This window comes from Trematomus bernacchii, unplaced genomic scaffold (assembly GCF_902827165.1).
Source record: "Trematomus bernacchii unplaced genomic scaffold, fTreBer1.1, whole genome shotgun sequence".
Classification (NCBI taxonomy): Eukaryota; Metazoa; Chordata; class Actinopteri; order Perciformes; family Nototheniidae; genus Trematomus; species Trematomus bernacchii.
Window position 1 is genome coordinate 1292873 of NW_022987733.1, and position 20594 is coordinate 1313466.

The 20594-nt window shown below is 37.8% G+C and overlaps 2 protein-coding genes across 2 annotated transcripts in view; one reads left to right on the forward strand and one right to left on the reverse strand.

Annotated features, from left to right (window-relative positions):
* The window catches only part of LOC117494834 (protein NLRC3-like), a 33134-nt gene extending 22034 nt beyond the window's left edge, over positions 1–11100 (reverse strand). Inside the window, exons 1-5 of the mRNA XM_034145824.1 lie at positions 11046–11100; positions 9872–10001; positions 3212–3337; positions 2630–2785; positions 1698–1802 (exon numbers count right to left, since the gene is read on the reverse strand). Of these exons, the coding sequence (XP_034001715.1) occupies positions 1698–1802; positions 2630–2754 (230 nt within the window). The 5' untranslated portion in view covers positions 2755–2785; positions 3212–3337; positions 9872–10001; positions 11046–11100. The remainder of the gene's footprint in view (positions 1–1697; positions 1803–2629; positions 2786–3211; positions 3338–9871; positions 10002–11045) is intronic.
* A 1447-nt stretch (positions 11101–12547) lies between these two features.
* bbs9 (Bardet-Biedl syndrome 9) overlaps positions 12548–20594 on the forward strand; it is a 186893-nt gene continuing 178846 nt past the window's right edge. The window contains 3 exon segments of the mRNA XM_034145825.1: positions 12548–12634; positions 15946–16064; positions 17081–17231. Of these exon segments, the coding sequence (XP_034001716.1) occupies positions 15953–16064; positions 17081–17231 (263 nt within the window). The 5' untranslated portion in view covers positions 12548–12634; positions 15946–15952.

Here is a 20594-nt window from a genome sequence, read left to right on the forward strand (position 1 = left end):
AATATTTGTTTATACATTTTAAGAATGGCGTTTATCTTTTTTGAGAATTAGTTCTTATTTGATTTTATTTATTTGGGTCTACAACAGATTATACAAATGTTTGTGTCAGTAAATATGTACTAACAGAGGCGGGGGTGTTTGTGAAAATAACGGGGACAGAGCTGCTGTCAGACGAACAGCTGTGCGGAGTCATCACAAACGGACGTCGCTTCACGTGACGCTCCGGAGGAAAGGACGTCCCATTGCTCTTAAAACTCATTTCCCTGCTTCTCGTGGTTTCCTTGCGTCTCTCCATGCTTCCCTGGTGGGAGGGACTGGTCGCAGGGAAACGACGCAAGTGAGGGACGCAAGGAATCCATTTAACCGAAGTGAAACGCAGCCAGAGGGTTTGATTCTGTTCAAGCAGAAGAAATGAGATCTTCTGTCGCAGACTGAAACCCATCAGTTTTCACTGCACCTTGACCATCAAACTTTAAAGAAACACACACACACACACACACACACACACACACACACACACACACACAAAACTAAACGCTTTGCTCTTTAAAACCAATGCACCAGTACTTACAATGATGTGTGTTATTTGAAGCTATTTTACATGCAGATTTCTTGCTGTTCTGAGTTTGTATCTTCATGGTTGATACTTATTGTAAGTCACTTTGGATGAAAGCATCAGCTCAATGAAATGTAATTTAAATCTGCCAAAGGTTTACACAATATAGCCCTAAAATAGTATTAGCATGTTCATTCTGTTTTTGCGATTATGATATAACAAAATACTGGAAAATATTGCTGCAACATACTGAAATTACAAGTTGCTAAAAGTGCAAAAAGTCTTTAAAAATATAACATTCTGGGCTGTAGCCTCAGTGGCTAGCCAATGTTCAACAATACTGAAGTCACACATCTTTTTTTGGGAGTAAATCTTCCACCATGGAGCTGGTGGCAGTTTCACTCAGACATTGTTGTTGCTATGTGTAATGGTATGGCGTCATTACATCGACTAGTATGAATATTTCGCCTTCTTCTTTTTAATATATATACAATATGCCATTATCACAATATAGTTTATTTTTGTCATAATAAAAATGATACATTTAAAATGATCAGAAACAATATGCGAGCAGAAGAGAGAAAGTAATGCTTGCCAGCGTCTAAATAACCCCCTGTAGTGGTGCCCTAGAGCAGTGTTTCTCAAACCTTTTTCATATCAGGGACCACTTAACCAATTAAAAAACACACCTAACTCCACAAATATCCAAAAACAATAGGCCTGCTTACCACTCCAACAGTATAACAAATTACAGCCTAATAATGACAGCTTAACCTTCTCTATATCGCTGTGTGTGTGTGTGTGTGTGTGTGTGTGTGTGTGTGTCCTGTGTTGACAGCAAACACAAGCGTAAGCCTGTATGTCCCTTGCGTATGAATAAATACTGAGTATTGGCACGTTGCCGTCTGGAGTATTAATTGTACATATAGTACAAGAACAAGACAGTTACCTACTGCGTTACTTTATTGCACTTTACAGTGTTTCATTACTGAACTCTGCTGTAGATGTTTACTGTATTCTACTGTGTTTCTGTGCTGTTATCTACTGCGCTCATGTAAATATTAAAGAACAGTGTAGATGATCCGTTGGCATATAAAATGAATCCTCTTCAGGTCAGATCACAGTAGAAACAGACTCTTACTGTGTGTCTGAGGGTCCAGGTTCAATACTGAAGGCTGGAGGTTCTTCTTTAGAAAAGTCACTCTTCAGAGACAGACAGCTGGGGTCTGGAGACTCTGCTCTCTGTCTGTGGAAACAACACATTTTTTAAACACATCATTAGTTTTTGTAAAGGGCAGCTTTTGATTTCAGCCGGTTTACCTTATTAAAGATTTTTGGACTTGCTCTGAACTTTCTGTCTTTCTGTAGTGTTTGAGGGTTTTGGTTGTTAGAAATCCTTTGTGAGAGGGGAAAGTTTTACATGTTCGAAATGTATTTACTTAACCTAACACAAAGTCCCACATCTCGAATGTGAGAATGATTTCACAATAGTAGATTGTTTACTGTGGCTGATGATGCCAAGGAGCACAGCCAGAGCTCAGTTACACCTCTCTACTTTCCTCTTCTGGGTTTCTTTACTCTAATTTACTTTGTTTCATTACTGTACTCCACAGTGATGCTTTACTGTGTTTCTATGATTTGATCTGCTACTCAGATCAAATCAGAATCCTCTTCAGGTCAGGTTACAGTAGAAACAGACTCTTACTTTGTGTCTGAGGGTCCAGGTTTATTACTGAAGTATATAGGTTCATGTTTGGACTTTGTTACTGGACTCTACTAAATATCTTTACTGCGATCATTTAAGGTTTAGATTATCAGATAAATGTTGTACATGTTTGTGTTTCATTTGATGAACTCAACACAAAGTCCAACATGTCGAGTGTTAGAATGATTTCACTGTTGTATATCATTTACTATCTCTGATGATGCCAAGGAGCACAGCGAGAGTTCAATTAAACGTTGCAACTGTACTCTACTACATTTCTTAACTGCGATCATTTAAGGTTTAGATTATCAGATAACATAAAAACTGAATCCTCTTCAGGTCAGTTTACAGTATAAACAGACTCTTACTGTGTGTCTGAGGGTCCAGGTTCATTACTGAAGAGTGGAGGTTTATCCATAGACCGGTCACTCTTCAGAGAAACCCAGCTGGGGAATGGAGATTTGTCCTCTTCCTCCTCTTTCAAATCACTCATCTTCTCCAGTCTGAGAGATACACCATTAACACTGGGGGGACACACACACACACACACACACACACACACACACACACACACACACACACCACACACACACACACACACACACACACACACACACACACACACACACACACACACACACACACACACACACACACACCACACACACACACACACACACACACACACACACACACACATCACCACACACACACATCACCACACACACACACACACACACACACACACACACACACACACACACACACACACACACACACACACCACACACACACACACACACACACCACACACACACACACACACACACACACACACACACACACACACACACCACACACACACCACACACACACACACACACAGATTTGTAATCAAGAAGTAATGTTCTGACGTCCAGTATAACAGAGTGAATAGTTAATACACTCACCCTGTTTCCTTCCTCCCGCTCTGTCGAGGTGTACAATGGAGTCTGGCAGTCTGACTTCCTACTTTCACTTTAACGTCCTCATCTCTCTGCAGCTCCTGCCCTCGTTTTCATAACCAGTCTTATCAGCTGAACAGGAACACATACAGGGATTATTTTCAGTAAAATAGAAATAGACATAGGCCTACAGCTAAGACGAAGGTACGTTTTAACCGTTTGTTTTTTAGTTCTAATTGAAACAACAAATAAAACAGAAACGGGTCGTTTTTTTGTTTTTCAATTTTGCCCCAAAACGGAAAAACAGCTCGTTTTTTCGTTTTTCTGTTCTTACTGTTAAAACAAGTATACCACTCAATGTTTCGTTTCCATAGGTGGGTGTGTCTCCAGTGCCTCCTTGCTTCTGATTGGCTAGTTTGCCCTATGCTTGCGCTGTACTCTTCAAAATAAAGGTTCTAACTCTTTGCCTTTACACAGTGCAAAAATGACAAGCTTCTGCTATCTTTGATCTTTATGTGGGTTCATTGATCATTGTACTATGTGGATGCCTTATTGTTTTGTCAAGCACTTTGTGACTTTGTCTGTGAAAAGCGCTTTATAAATAAACTTTACTTACTTACTTACTTAGATGAGTGATAACATTATTTTTGGCCATACGTTTTTCATAAGACTGATGAAGTTGGAATCAGTTGTAGTTACAACTATCCCAAATACTATGAAATACTTTTACTGTGTAGTTCTTGATACTCTCCTGTCAAAGTCCCCTCCATGGTACAACAATGCCTGTCTTGCTGCTATATGTGACGAGCAATACAAATACTTTTAAGTTCGAAGACTGATCATTTTGGACTCAGTAGTTAGACTACTAGCTCAAAGACTATAAAATACTTTTATTTTGTACTTTCAGAGAAATCCTCTGTCAAATTGTCCACCCTGAATACCCCATGCAGATGCTCCTGTCTGTCAAACACAAGCAGAAACATTACTTTCCAGAGAAGAGAAAAGAGAAGAAAGGAAAGAAAATCGTTATAAGGGGTTATTAATGAGAGACATAATATGGCTAGGGAGGCTGTGGCTGATCGTGCGTTGATCTTTGGATCAGGGGGGCACTGGTTCAATCTCCACTGCAGTCAGCATGTCGTTGTGTCCCTGGGCTTCACCCCAAATAGCTCCTGTGAGGATTGTCCACAGTATTGAGTGTATGTAAGTCGCTTTAAGGTAAAAGCAACTAACAAGTGACATGTAGAGGTCAGTGGCACTCAGACTCTACAGGGGTCATTTTTTGATCATGGGGCATCACCCTTGTACAGCATCAGGACAATATCTCTATGGAGTCAGACACTGAAAGTGTGCTGGAGGCTGATGCGTTGACTGGGACTGATGGAAAGATGAGGCTGATGAGACTGAAGAATCTGCGAGGAACGAACTAGGGGCAGAGAAATAAATCATATTTTAACCCTTTAATTGCCAGACCAAGAAGAAATCTATGGACAAATTATTTTGTTATCAAATAGGACACAAATAACCACAAACCATTTTTATTTTTTTTGACTGACCACACAGTTTTGTTTTTATGAGCCTCTACCAACTGGTCGTGCTGGACTTGGTAAAAGTGCATTTTCAACAATCATCATACAGTAGGCTACAGTATTTTGTATGCATCAAACTCAAATAAAACACAAACTCAAATACATTTTTTTCTTTTATGGGAGATGAGCAATATATACAACCAGATATATTCCTATAAAATAATAAATTATAATTGTAGAAAAAAAAGAAATGGAAAAAAGTTATGTTTGGTGTTTTTCATAATAAAAAAAAACGTGCTCATCTTACTGTATATGCTGAATTGGCCTAACAACAAACAACTGGCCTAACAGCAAATGTCTATATCCTGTGTTGGCCTAACTTGCTCATCTGTGTGCAACTTTGGGCTGTACAGTATGGCATGAAAGGTGCTATCTAAATTATTATCACTCTTTCACTCTGAGACTCATAAGGCAGTACTAGATTTAGTAATATTACCATGAATCTAGCTATTTACCATATTTTATTGGAAAAAGTCGTATTGCTAGTTTACAATATGAAGGCCAATTCGACCGGTTGGTTGAGCATGTTTTCCAAAAAGTAATTACACCCTTGTTACAAAAATGTTTTGTGCATCAAGTTATATAATAATGTTCAGTCAGTGCTCTGACACTAAAATATGTCAAAAATGATATGGTTACCTTACACAAGTTGACCAAAAAGAGTGATTTCTTCAGGAGTGATTTTTAGCATGCCAACTTTCTCAGTGGAAGCTAGCTGAAGGGCATTCTGTTCGAACCACAGTGACATCTAGAGGTTGTTTTGTGCATAACATGTCAACTAAACGATAGAGCTGGCTGAATCAGATGGAGTTACACTTTTTTATTTATTTTTCAACAATATATCAAAACACAAAATGTGCTCTACCAAATGGTGGCGCTGGCTGTTAAAGGTTAAGACAGCATCATCATAAGAGGCCAACAAGAGTGACAGGGTGTGTCACTTTGCTGAAGGATAGACCAGCTATGCAGGATAGTCTCTGAAGATTTCCCAAGGGGTAACAGCTGCTGCTGGAGTACTGACTGGAAGTAGTGCTGGTATCATGTCTACCATATCCTCTTAAAATACTCTGTCCAACAATATAAGTCTAATGACACATTTTTATTTAAGATGCATTCTTGTACTAAGGAGGGGAATTTGAAAAAGAATACCTGAAAAAGTACTTGATGTAGTTAAATTAGTATAGCCTACTGAGTCAAACAGTATCACTCTCATTAAGAATTTATGGCAGAACATCATTTTATCTCTCATCAAAGATAGCAGAAAACATGCATTATTGTACTCAAGAGGGGAGTTTGACAGAGTACACAGTTAAAGTACTCTGAATAGTATTTATCAATCCTCACCCTCCAAGCTATTTTAATATAGATTTGAAAAAAAAAACCTCGATGCTGACTTGACCACGCAAACGGGAAATACGGCCGCATCAATTCAGCAGTGTCAGTAACATCAAACAGAGAGATACTCATACTTTATAAGATAGGGATTCATGGCTGACAGTGCAAGACAGACAGCCAGATAGACAGATCGCGAGACAGACAGACAGACAGACCAACAGACCGACAGACGCGCACACACATACGCACCCACACACGGGTATGTTTTGCATGTAGCCATATATTCAATGTAAATTCGTGCAAACACGCACTGCAAAGAGTATGAACCTTTATTTTGAAGAGTACAGCGCAAGCATAGGGCAAACTAGCCAATCAGAAGCAAGGAGGCACTGGCGTCCCAACCACCTATGGAAACGAAACATTGAGTGGTATACTTGTTTTAACAGTAAGAAACAGAAAAACGAAAAAACGAGCTGAATTTCCGTTTTTTCGTTTTGGGGCAAAATTGAAAAACAAAAAAACGACCCGTTTCTGCTTTTTTTTTAGTTTAAATTAGAACTAAAAAACAAACGGTTAAAACGTACCTTGGTCAGCTAAAAACAAAGTTGTTGAAATACAAATAATAATACCACAGTGTGAAACTGACCCAGGAAGACCAAGGTACGTTTTAACCGTTTGCTTTTTAGTTCAAATTGAAACACAAAAAAAAAGCAGAAACGGGTCGTTTTTTTGTTTTTCAATTTTGCCCCAAAACGAAAAAACGGAAATTCAGCTCGTTTTTTCGTTTTTCTGTTTCTTACAGACAGTGCAGTGCGTGTTTGCACGAATATACATTGAATATATGGCTACATGCAAAACATACAGAAGACAGTCTGTCCGTGTGTGGGTGCGTATGTGTGTGCGCGTCTGTCGGTCTGTTGGTCTGTCTCGCGATCTGTCTATCTGGCTGTCTGTCTTGCACTGTCAGCCATGAATCCCTATCTTATAAAGTATGAGTATCTCTCTGTTTGATGTTACTGACACTGCTGAATTGATGCGGCCGTATTTCCCGTTTGCGTGGTCAAGTCAGCATCGAGGTTTTTTTCTTCAAATCTATATTAAAATAGCTTGGAGGTTGAGGATTGATAAATACTATTTAGAGTACTTTAACTGTGTACTCTGTCAAACTCCCCTCTTGAGTACAATAATGCATATTTTCTGCTATCTTTGATGAGAGATAAAATGATGTTCTGCCATAAATTCTTAATGAGAGTGATACTGTTTGACTCAGTATACTAATTTAATTACACCAACAAGTACTTTTTCAGGTATTCTTTTTCAAATTCCCCTCCTTAGTACAAGAATGCATCTTAAATAAAAATGTGTCATTAGACTTATATTGTTGGACAGAGTATTTTAAGAGGATATGGTAGACATGATACCAGCACTACTTCCAGTCAGTACTCCAGCAGCAGCTGTTACCCCTTGGGAAATCTTCAGAGACTATCCTGCATAGCTGGTCTATCCTTCAGCAAAGTGACACACCCTGTCACTCTTGTTGGCCTCTTATGATGATGCTGTCTTAACCTTTAACAGCCAGCGCCACCATTTGGTAGAGCACATTTTGTGTTTTGATATCTTGTTGAAAAATAAATAAAAAAGTGTAACTCCATCTGATTCAGCCAGCTCTATCGTTTAGTTGACATGTTATGCACAAAACAACCTCTAGATGTCACTGTGGTTCGAACAGAATGCCCTTCAGCTAGCTTCCACTGAGAAAGTTGGCATGCTAAAAATCACTCCTGAAGAAATCACTCTTTTTGGTCAACTTGTGTAAGGTAACCATATCATTTTTGACATATTTTAGTGTCAGAGCACTGACTGAACATTATTATATAACTTGATGCACAAAACATTTTTGTAACAAGGGTGTAATTATTTGTTTTGAAAATATGCTCAACCAACCGGTCGAATTGGCCTTCATATTGTAAACTAGCAATACGACTTTTTCAGAGTTTCAGAGATGTTTTCCAATAAAATACGGTAAATAGCTAGATTCATGGTAATATTACTAAATCTAGTACTGCCTTATGAGTCTCAGAGTGAAAGAGCGATAATAATTTAGATAGCACCTTTCATGCATCAAATGCAGCCCAAAGTTGCACACACATGAGCAAGTTAGGCCAACACAGGATATAGACATTTGCTGTTAGGCCAGTTGTTTGTTGTTAGGCCAAACTTTTTATAATGAAAAACACTTTCCATTACTTTTTTCCATTTCTTTTTTGTTTTACAATTATAATTTATTATTTTTTATGAATATATCTGGTTGTATATATTGCTCATCTTCCATAAAAGAAAAAAATGTGTTTGTGTTTTATTTGAGTTTGATGCATACAAATACTGTACTATATGATGATTGTTGAAAAAGCACTTTTACCAAGGCCAGCTCGACCAGTTGGTAGAGGCTCATAAAAACAAAACTGTGTGGTCAGTAAAAAAAAAAAAAAATGGTTTGTGGTTATTTGTGTCCTATTTGATAAAAAAATGCAAAGAAATAATTTGTCCATAGATTTCTTCTTGGTCTGGCAATTAAAGGGTTAAAATATGATTATTTCTCTGCCCCTAGTTCGTTCCTCGCATATTCTTCAGTCTCATCAGCCTCATCTTTCCATCAGTCCCAGTCAACGCATCAGCCTCCAGCACACTTTCAGTGTCTGACTCCATAGAGATATTGTCCTGATGCTGTACAAGGGTGATGCCCCATGATCAAAAAATGACCCCTGTAGAGTCTGAGTGCCACTGACCTCTACATGTCACTTGTTAGTTGCTTTTACCTTAAAGCGACTTACATACACTCAATACTGTGGACAATCCTCACAGGAGCTATTTGGGGTGAAGCCCAGGGACACAATGACATGCTGACTGCAGTGGAGATTGAACCAGTCCCCCCTGATCCGAAGATCAACGCACGATCAGCCACAGCCTCCCTAGCCATATTATGTCTGTCATTAATAACCCCTTATAACGATTTTCTTTCCTTTCTTCTCTTTTCTCTTCTCTTGACTGAATTAAAAAGTCCAGTCTTTAAGTAATATTTGAAGTCTTTTTCCTGGACCTTTTTAAGGCTATGTTTGCAATATGTATTCAAAGGTCACTTATTTAAATAAATCAATATCTGAGGTTAGCAAACAGATACTGCCTTTATCTAGAGCCAATGACACCCATGAAGAATTGCAAATCTTTTCATCTGCTGTATTAATAAAATTGCCATTTGTTTTCAAATTGAAAATAAGGCACTCTCAGCCCAGAACATTATACAAAATATATATATATATTTTAAAAGGGACCCGTAAGGCTTTTTTTTTTTATGTTTTGTATTTGTACTAATTTGTAGTCAATTTGGACAAATATCTTTCGAACTAAAAATATCCTATGATTGCATATGGTGTGAATATGTATACCCTGCTCACTCCGTATTATTTTAGGTACAATTTATATTTTAAATGTAATGAAAAAGCCAACTCAATAGTGTGTTAAAAATAGACTTTAGGATATTGTAAAACAAAAAACTGCTTTACACCCTCTATCCTTGGTGGTCATTTTGACCCCAGGAGTTTAAAGCTCAAGAAAATGATCATATTCAAAATTGTTACCAAAATGTACGTTTCAAGTACTTTATGTTTCTTAGTTGACTATCTAAATATTCATTTAAATAAAACACTACTAGCCATTTTCATTACATTAGCAGCACTAAACTTACCCTGTTTTTCACGTGGGGAGCGGGACCAAGATAACTTTCCATTTTTGGAAAGTAATGTTTCTGCTTGTGTTTGACAGACAGGAGCATCTGCATGGGGTATTCAGGGTGGACAATTTGACAGAGGATTTCTCTGAAAGTACAAAATAAAAGTATTTTATAGTCTTTGCGCTAGTAGTCTAACTACTGAGTCCAAAATGATCAGTCTTCGAATTTTATTTATAAAGCGCTTTTCACAGACAAAGTCACAAAGTGCTTGACAAAACAATAAGGCATCCACATAGTACAATGATCAATGAACCCACATAAAGATCAAAGATAGCAGAAGCTTGTCATTTTTGCACTGTGTAAAGGCAAAGAGTTAGAACCTTTATTTTGAAGAGTACAGCGCAAGCATAGGGCAAACTAGCCAATCAGAAGCAAGGAGGCACTGGAGACACACCCACCTATGGAAACGAAACATTGAGTGGTATACTTGTTTTAACAGTAAGAACAGAAAAACGAAAAAACGAGCTGAATTGCCGTTTTTTCCGTTTTGGGGCAAAATTGAAAAACAAAAAAACGACCCGTTTCTGTTGTTTTTTTTGTTTCAATTAAAACTAAAAAACAAACGGTTAAAACGTACCTTCGTCCAGGAAACACCATGCATTCAAAACCGTACATAAGTTAAAGTGTGTGTCTGTGTGATATGTAAGTGCTCTAGTGTTGACTGTGCATTACATTGTTCCCTATTAAATATATATATATATATATATATATATATAGTTGTTACCAGGGGTTAAGTTGGGATTTGATAACAATACGTTTTATTTGTTTTATATCTCTCCAAAATATAAGTAAATAGGCCTAATAATATTTTAAACTTCTGATTTATAAAGATTAATCACATTATATAATCGTGATTTAGGGGATTACTTTTTTGTTACACCACTAGTGGAAACAACAACAAATACGTCTGTATAGTTATGTAACCATAATGGCGCAGAAACAAGGAAGTGAAAGGGGAAGTTTAGGCCTATAAAAAGCTATGTCTTAGAGTCCGATGTGGCATATTATGCCACATCGGACTCTAAGACATAGCTTTTAATGGAGACTGTATTCTTCTTAGATAAAGTAAAACAGAGTAAACATTAATTAAGTTTAGAAAAACCCAGCAGAGCCTGGATTTAACACTCACCCTGTTTTATTTGTCGTGCTCTGTCGACGTGTAAAACGGAGTCTGGCAGTCTGACTTGTTACTTTCACGTTCGAAGTCCCTCCCTGTTTGCAGCTCCCTTGGATCAAGTTACAAAGTAGAACATATTACAGGAAGATAGAAATAGACATATAGCTAAAAACAAGCACCATAAAGTTATTGAACTAAAGCAAAAAACATACAGTGTATGACAATAACCCAATACAAATACAAGTCCTGCATTTAAAGTAAAAATATTGTTAGTGTTATCAGTAAAATGGTTAATAGTGCAGTAAAATGTCCCCCAGTGTTGTACTTCTATGTCAGTTTTTGGATTCATATTTCTGCTGTATTTAATGTGTATGTTGCATTTTACTGCCAAGATGTTTTATTTTAAATTCCTTGATTTACTTTTGGCTACTTTAATCTACATAAAATCATCATATGCTATTCGATCATCATATGTTTGTCGTGAAGAAAGATTGTATGTATATAGTACCATTTACAGTTACAACAGAGGATACAAATACAAATACACATTGTTAACTAATTACAGCCTCAATACAGGGAAGACAAGTGGATAGAGATTTTGAGATATTATATGGGACAGTTCCAGAGGCTGGAGGACCCCCTTGGTGATGATATTTGTTATTATCCTTTTTTATTAAGCAACATTTAGTGTATGTATGGCTCAAATCTTTAAAGATCGATGTAAAAGTTTGTTTTTAAATATTTGTATTTTAGTTATTGTTGTATTCATGTACATTTCCGGGATAAAACAGAGGATATCAAATATGTATGATTGTATTTTGAGATGGTAACAATTAAAAAAAATGAGAGGGTATAATATATAATAAGCATTCATCTTTTTGCCCCTTGCAATTTAGTTATTTAAATAGTTATCTATTGTGCATATCATACTCTATTTACCAGTATGTAGACGACTTCTTGCACTATTTTTATTTGTATTAATTTATATTTACTTGCACAGACATATTGCAACATTCTCTTGCACTATTTTATTTGTAATCTGTTATTTCTTTCACTATTTTTATTGGTTTTATTTGTTTTATGTCCTATATATTAATGTTGCATCGTTGGGGGACTGAAGTTTGTAATTGCCATATCTACACTGTAGCTACTGTGCACATGACAATAAAGCCTTGAATCTTGAATCCTGAATATAAAACTCATTTTCCCAGCTGTCCTTTCGGTTCTCATTTCCGGTCCTGCGCACAAACGCCCTGCTCCTCCGTTCAGCGTCAGTGTCACACAATTCAATTGTATTTTTTTATTTGAAATACTATGTGCATGCCTTTTTAAATAATATCGTTTTATTTTCTTCGTCTCTTTTCTGTAACAACGTAAAGTTCCCCTTTGTGGGACGAATAAAGAAATTCTGAATCAGTCCATTTTCCCGGCTGTCCTTTTGGTTCTCATTTCCGGTCCTGCGCACAAACGCCCTGCTTGTCCGTTGAGCGTCAGTGTCATGACAACAGTACGATGGCTGCAAGATAGAGGGTGAGAAATGTGATTTTTGTGTGAGGAGGAACAACACATCGGCTTTTACTGACCGGCGTGTGTACATGAAGGTAAGAGAACCTCGGGAACAAACCTGAGTGTGTTTAGTCACCAGCTGCGGGGATTTATATATTTATATATATATAAGGCTGTTCTTATATCTGCTCAGTATCCAGGTAACTTGGAGAGCTAGCTAATTAGCTAAGCTAAAGTTAATTCTGCCGGCTTGACGTTAGCTGCAAGATAATATTTGTAACCGTCTGTATACAGCTTCTGAAGGCATGTGTGATTACTTTAAGTTTTTGTATGCTTGGTCATATTGGACATATTTGCAATAACAAGAGTGTTCTTAGTTATAGAACAATGAACCCACAGGTGCTTGGTCTTCAAAGATACAGAGGCTTTATTGTCGTATGTATGTACAATAGCTATAGTGTAGTTGTCGGCTGCTTTCTGTTTTCTATAAGATGGGACTGTTAGTTATCCTCTTGTGATTCAGTTGCTCTATTCGCAGTTGTGTAAAGTAACTAACTACATTTACCCAAGTACTGTACTTAAGTACAATTTTGAGGTACTTGTACTTTACTTGAGTATTTTAATTTCATACTACTTTGTACTTCTACTCCACTTCAATTCAGAGGTAAATGGTGTAATTTTACTCCACTACATGTATTTAATTCCTTTAGTTACTTCACAGATTTGGATGAATGATGTGAAATCTAATCAAGTGTTAAATCAGACTTTAGTTCCACCTGGAGTAAATTCACAAGCTACCCTGCAGTATACAAAGTCATTCAAACTAGCTGCACCTTTACCAGCTTTGAGAACACTTTAATGATCAATCATTATAAAACATATCATATATATTATTCTGAAATGGACTGTGGACTGTAAACATATGTATGTGTTCTAAAGATAAATAGGAGAAGACAAAGCTTGAACCATTAATTCATTTGAGTTTAAATACTCCTTACTTAGCAACTCTTTTCACCCTGGGATAATAACGTATTCTGATTCTTACAGTTTCAACTTCCATTTGGACCACTTCAAATGTTCTTTTTTTCAGATGTTTCTGGTGTTATATTTGGGTATATTACAGGAAGGTCTTATAGCAATTATGATAATAATTGTACAGCCGTAAACAGTGTTGGTCACTTTCCCTGAGCCTTCAGAGACGTCAGGATGCCTTCCGTCATAGAGGACTGAACAGGGTGCCCTCCCTGACAGAAACAACATGGACTAACGTGGAGTTTATTGACGTTTTCTACCAGCTTTATGCTTGCAGAAAGCAAACAGAAAGATAGAAAGCATTATTAACTGTTAAGGAATAATTCTTCTAGATATCGAACCTTTTGCTCTGTGACGTTTTATGATCTACTCTGACGTCTGTTATCTCCTTTAAGGAAAGGCATTGGTGCCATATGTGTTGTTGTTACCAGTTTGTGACCGGTCAACTTGTCTGGCACGAATGGTAATTGTTGTGAGAACGCTGAGGCACTTCTTTATCGGTGTTTGTGGACTCTAAGATGTGAAATCTTTGAGGCCATAAGTGTCGGACGCAAGTGGTTCAGTGTTCCCAGCTGTTTAGTCTACTCCTTCAGAGATGTTGATTACTCTCTGTGAACCAGTTAAAAGGTCTAGCATAGAGAGAGGCTCTTCAGAATTGACGTGGCAACTCTCCCGTGAAGTCAGACCCTCTGACTCTTTGACTTGTGATGTGAATCCTCCGGCCGATACTCTGAATAAACCCATCAGTGTTTGACATCAAAGCTCCAGCTCTATCCCGTGTCTCCTTCCTGAGTCGGTGACTCCCACTGCATTGCTACACAGAAGTTTCCCTCACAAAAGGCACGTTTTACATCTCATTGATTTGAAATAACTGTTTAGGGCAAGTTGCTGCAACAGGACGTGCAACATGTTGTGTCAAGGGAAGTGAACAAATCACAAAGCTAAACCACACCATCCATCAGCCTGTCAGAAATAAAACTGCTATAATAATAAGCGAGGAGTGCCGCACAGGGATTTGCACCGATAGCTTCCTGCTTCTCTCCCAGCTTTCATTAGAGAAATATCTTTTCATTTTGCGACTCTTTCATTTCCTGGTTTGATAATAAAAGCATAAATAGAGAATCTTTGAACCTGCCTCTCTCAAAGCATTTTAGACATTCATCTGTTTAGAAGATGGTGTAATATTCCTTGAACTCATTTCTATGTGGCAGTGTAGCTAGGAAGGATGGCCTCTGTGGATTAGCTGCCCGTTCCACCTGCTCAGCACTTAGCAAGTAGAAAAGCTGCTTGCCCCCACCTCCCTTCTTATTTCCCTCTCTACTCTCATACTCAGGTCATGTGATCTGCTCTTCTGCGCTGCTATTGGCTGCAGATTGATTATCCAGTGTTCTTGTAGTGAACAGAGGGTTTGATTCTGTTAAAGCAGAAGAAATGAGATCTTCTGTCGCAGACTGAAACCCATCAGTTTTCACTGCACCTTCACCATCAAACTTTAAAGAAACACACACAAAAAAGTAAACTTATTCCACCTAAATGATGTATCTCTTTAAAAACCAATACACCAGTACTTACAATGGTTTGTGTTATTTGAAGCTATTTTACCTGCAGATTTGTTGCTGTTCTGAGTTTGTGTCTTCATGGTTGATACTTATTGTAAGTGGCTTTGGATGAAAGCATCAGCTCAATGAATTGTAAATCTGCCAAAGGCTTTCGCAACATAGCCCTAACATTTGTTAGAAAATGTTTTCAAGAATTGACTAAAATTATTAGAAAATTGGGCTTATTAACACGTGACTACTGTGTTATATATTTGTACATATGTATTTAAGAAGTGCAATATAAGACAAGCACATGTTTCAGGTGTAATTATACTTTTGGAATTTGCTGCGGGCCGATTCAAAATGGACAACGGGCCGCAGTATTGACACCCCTGCCCTAGAGCAAGGCACCTAATCGACCAACTACTTTACTCAGTGAAGTGGAGATAAAATGTGCTTTAAGTAATACATCTATTTACAGTACCAGTCAAAAGTTTGGACACACTTTCTCATTCAAAGGTTTTTATTTATTTTAATTATTTTCTACATTGTAGATTAATACTGAAGACATCAAAACTATAAAAGAACACATATGGAATTATCTAGTAAACTAAAAAGTGTTAAAAAATCCAAACTTTTGACTAGTACTGTATGTATATTTCCCTCTTCTATCAGCTTATAGCTTGTCTTTAAATATAATATATGCAACACATTTTGAATCAGAAGTGATATATTTGATTTGTACATTTACACCAAAGAGAAACAGACAGATTTTTGCATGTCACGTCTAACCATTTCCCTCCTGTCTTCTTCGCTTACTCTCTCCGTCCAATCAGAGGCAGCATGTCTCTGTTCAAGGCCCGTGATTGGTGGTCAGCAGCGCTTGGCGAAGGGGAGGAGTTCGACCAGGGATGCCTCTGTGTCGGAGACGTGGACAACAGTGGCACCGGACACGGTCAGTGTGTGGAGAGGAAGAGATGCAGCAATAACACACAGTCCTTTCCTGAGATGTCTTATCACACAGATCTACACTAATGTGGATAAAAAACAGAGTTAAATGTGTCTTTTCATTGTAGTTTATATGGTTGTGCACATATATACAATGTATATCATGATGTATGTTGGCAAGAAAATAACAAATATATCTTAAAGGTCCAAAAGATCTACTGTGTGCTAACTTTCATTTGCCGCTCTGCTTTGTGTTACATTTCTCCCACATTTCTCCATCCCAAAATCAAACCACTTTGACACCATACTTGAATTAGAAAACCAGTTCCCTCTAGAGTTAAAACAAGCTAACCAGCCACAGCCAGAACATGGTAGCTAGGTGACAGTATGTTCCGTTCTGATATATACAAGTAATTTCTTATCTGGAATCAAGATTGAACATATGGGATGGTTTGCTTTAACTTTATTAGTTTCAATAGTGCTTCATGCTTGTATTCAGTCATGTGCACTTTGCATTCTGACACTGATATGCTCTTCAATGTTCATGTGGAAAGGTTGCCGTACAATCTTTATGTGATTTCTTTTGTTAAGATTTCTAATCCCCAAGTTTAAGTTTACATTTAGCACCAACTAAATAGAGCATGCATGGGAATGACCATTATATACTTCTATCAGAATCTTTTATGCCCTTTTACACTATAAACTTTGACATTAGAACATTTACCTAAGGTATTTAAAGTGTTGATAACTAAATGATGTCCTGAAGACTTTGACACTGAGCTGAGCTGACTCCCTCCCACCAAATGCCTTCTTTTATGCAATTTACTTCAGGTTGAGTAAATGACACTAATTAGTCGGCATTTCACTTCTCCAACTTTGTGTTGTTAAAGAAACATCTTGTTTTACCTTAGCAGTGACAGTGCTAGCACCTCACGAAGGCAAAGCAATGACAGTCTGCCTGCTGTTAGACGTAATAACTCGTCATGTAACATCTGTCACGCGTTTTTGTTTATACCTTAATAGACAAGGTGGTGGTGGGCAGCTACATGGGGATGCTGCGGATATTCTCCCCAAACGTCAACAAGACCAGCGAGGGAGGTCCGGCTGACGCCCTGCTGCTGGAGGTCCAGCTTAAAAACGCCATCATCCAGGTGGAAGTGGGCAAGTTTGTCTCGTAAGTAGACTGAAACTCTGGGAGAAGGCCACCAAAGGGTTAAATAGATTGCCCTATGGTGGAATATACGTTCATATTAGTAGTGTCAATCGATTTGATATTTAATCATGATTAATCACAAGTTTAAACTACGAGTACCTACTTGTATTCTGAGGGGGGATAAAACAAATACATGTGTGTTGTAATAAATAAATGCATGACAATCTGGTAAGAGAAATCAAAGGGTTTTTTAAAGCTTCATTTTGAGGATTTCTGTATTGCTCTCTTGGATTCCATTAAATTAGCAGACAATCACATAGAAAGTAGAAAGTAGTAGTTTTTTTACATTTATGTTTTTATTGAGTTTTCACAACAATAATAACAGAACAACATGTGAACCTAAACAACAACAAATAATACACACAAATCAGTTATAAAATAAAGCACAATAAATACTAGTTGTCTGAAGACCTTCAATATTCACACATACCGTACAGGAATGAATTAGTCATTCACTTACTCATTGGTGTCAACCATGTACATTTTCCACTTTTCCCATTCCCTATTGAATGCATTCTCTTGGATTCTCAAAACATATGTCTACTTTTCCATGACAATAAGATCTTGAACAATTTCCAGCCACTGCTCCTGAGTCGGAGCGTTCACATGAAGCCAATTCCTAGTTATAGCTTTCTTACTCGCTGCAAGTAAAACCTTCGTCAAATATAGATCGCCTCCCATCACAACATCCTTAATGATCCCAAGATACATCACCGGGCAGGTATTTGGGATTCCATATCCCATAATAATTTTGACAACTGCATTAACCTTCTCCCAATATGACCTTATCTTTGTACAGTTCCAGAAAATGTGCGAGTGGTCCGCCTCCATGTTCCCACACTGTTGCTGTACACCAAGTTGCCTGCTCTTTATTTTGGGTGTTATGAAAAAGCGAGTCAGGTTCTTCCAGCAGAATTCCCTCCATACTAATGAGTTTGTGGATGTAAATTGCGTCTCGAACATTTGAAACCATTCTTCCTCTGAAATTAAAATGTTTAACTCCGCTTCCCATTTAGCTTTTATGTAGATAGTTGATTCCCCCCTGTTTCCCCCCAAAGCCTGGTAGAAAGCAGAGATGATCCGAGACCCCTTCTGCTGATACGCATCCACAATCACCCCAGTTACAGTATCTAAAGATTCATCTGCATTCAGCCTTATCTCTTTTACAAAATAGTGTCTTAGCTGCATGTATCTAAAATAATCCCTGTCTGTAATACCATATTTTGCCTGTAAGTCCTGAAAACCCATCAATTCACCCTTTTCTGAAACCGTACACATTGCTGTTATGCCCTTTTGCACCCATTCTTTGAATGCTGGATCGTACACCCCTAGTTTAAAATTGGAATCGTATGCAAACCACCTCAGCGTGTGTATCCCTCTCTTTAATTTGTATTTTTTTACTACAACATTCCAGACCTCTAGTGTAAACGCAACTATCGAATCCATTTCACCTCTCAGAGCCCTCACCAAATTCCTATCTCCCACCAAGGCCTGAATGTGGTGACCCTGCACCTCCCTTTCCATGGCTTTCCATCCAGACTCATAATCGAGTCTACACCAGTAGGCCAAAGGTCTGAGCATGGGCTGCATAGAACTATTCCCTAAGATTTGGTAAAGCCATTCCCCCCTTACTTTTAGGCAACTGAAGTGTCGTAAATCGTATTCTTGGTTTTTTACTATTCCAAACAAATCTAGAAATCATCCTGTCCCAGGTTATGCATTTGTTTTGGGGAACATCAATTGTAAGAGACTGAAAAAAATACAGCAGCCTAGGTAGGATATTCATTTGAACCGTTTGTATTCTGGCACTGAAGTCTAAAGGGAGGGTGGACCACCTTTCTACATCCTTTCCAATATTGTCATCAATTTTGTTATAATTGGCTTCAAACAGGTTGGAAAATGTTTTGGTTATAGTTACACCAAGATAGGTCATTGTTTTGGAATTCCATTTTAGGTTATATGCATGTCTAATTTGTTGGGATGGGGAATAATGAAATGAGAGAATTAGAGTTTTTGTTACGTTCACTTTATACCCTGAATAGTAACCATATGTGTCGAGTAGGTTCATCAGGTTTGGGAAACATACATCTGATTGCTCAAGAAAAACTATAACATCATCCGCAAAAAGCCCAATGATATGATCTTCCCCCCCTATATTGACACCCTGCAGATCTTCACTCTGCCTTATTGCTTGCGCCAATGGTTCAACAAATAAAGCAAAGAGAGTAGGAGAGAGACAGCAACCCTGTCTAGAGCCTGCAGCTGAATCCTATTGGACAGACTCCCATTTACTTTGATCCTAGCCGTAGGTTCATGATAAATAGTCTTAATACACCGAATTGCATTTTCATTTAAACCAAACCTCCTTAGTACTTCATATGAAAAAGACCAGCTGACACTGTCAAACGCTTTTTCTGCGTCCAGACTAACCAGAACCATACTCGTGCCCTTTTTATGTGCATTGTCTACAACAGTGGTTCCCAAACTTTTTGTGCCCAAGGCACACCAAAGGACAAGTAAAAATCTCAAGGCACACCTATTGTGCAAAATAGCCCTAAAACACGTGTTATCACTCATATCATGTAAAATATCTGTAAATGTGCATAATTATTTACTAATGCCAAATAAAATGTGACAAAGACAACTATATTACTCATGAAATATTTATTAACGAAATATTTCAGAAATTAATTTGAAACTTTATCAAATTAGGCTTCATCAAAGCAGCAACACACTCATTTAAACCAGTCAGGTCACAAAATAAAAAATTGTGGAGGATCAGGCTTTGGTGGTCGGCTCCCATCTCGGCGCACAGCTGGGAGAAGAGGCGAGATTTCAGGGGCCTTGATTTGATGTAATTCACCATCTGCACAGCCTGATTCAGCACCTCAGTCAACTCCGGGGGCATGGTTTTGGCAACTAATGCCTCTCTATGCAAAATGCAGTGGTTTGTCACGATATGTGGGTTTTGTGCTCTCACCTTAGCAATAAATCCTTTCACTCTCCCCGTCATGCTTGCCGCACCATCTGTGCAAAGACTGACGCACATATTCCAGGTCAGACTGTTCTCTTTTAAATAGTTATTAGTTACCCTGAATATTTCTTCTCCCGTAGTATGGCTTTCCATTTCTTTGCAAAAGAAAAACGTCTCTTTGATAGAGTCAGCATTAGGGATGCCAGCGATTATTCGATTTTTCGAATATTCGTTACAGTCTCCATAATCGAAAATTATTTTTAAAATTCGATTTTATTTATATATATTTTTATTATTATTTATGTTTTTCTTTTCTTTTTTCTGGCTTAGTTTCAACCAAAATATAGACT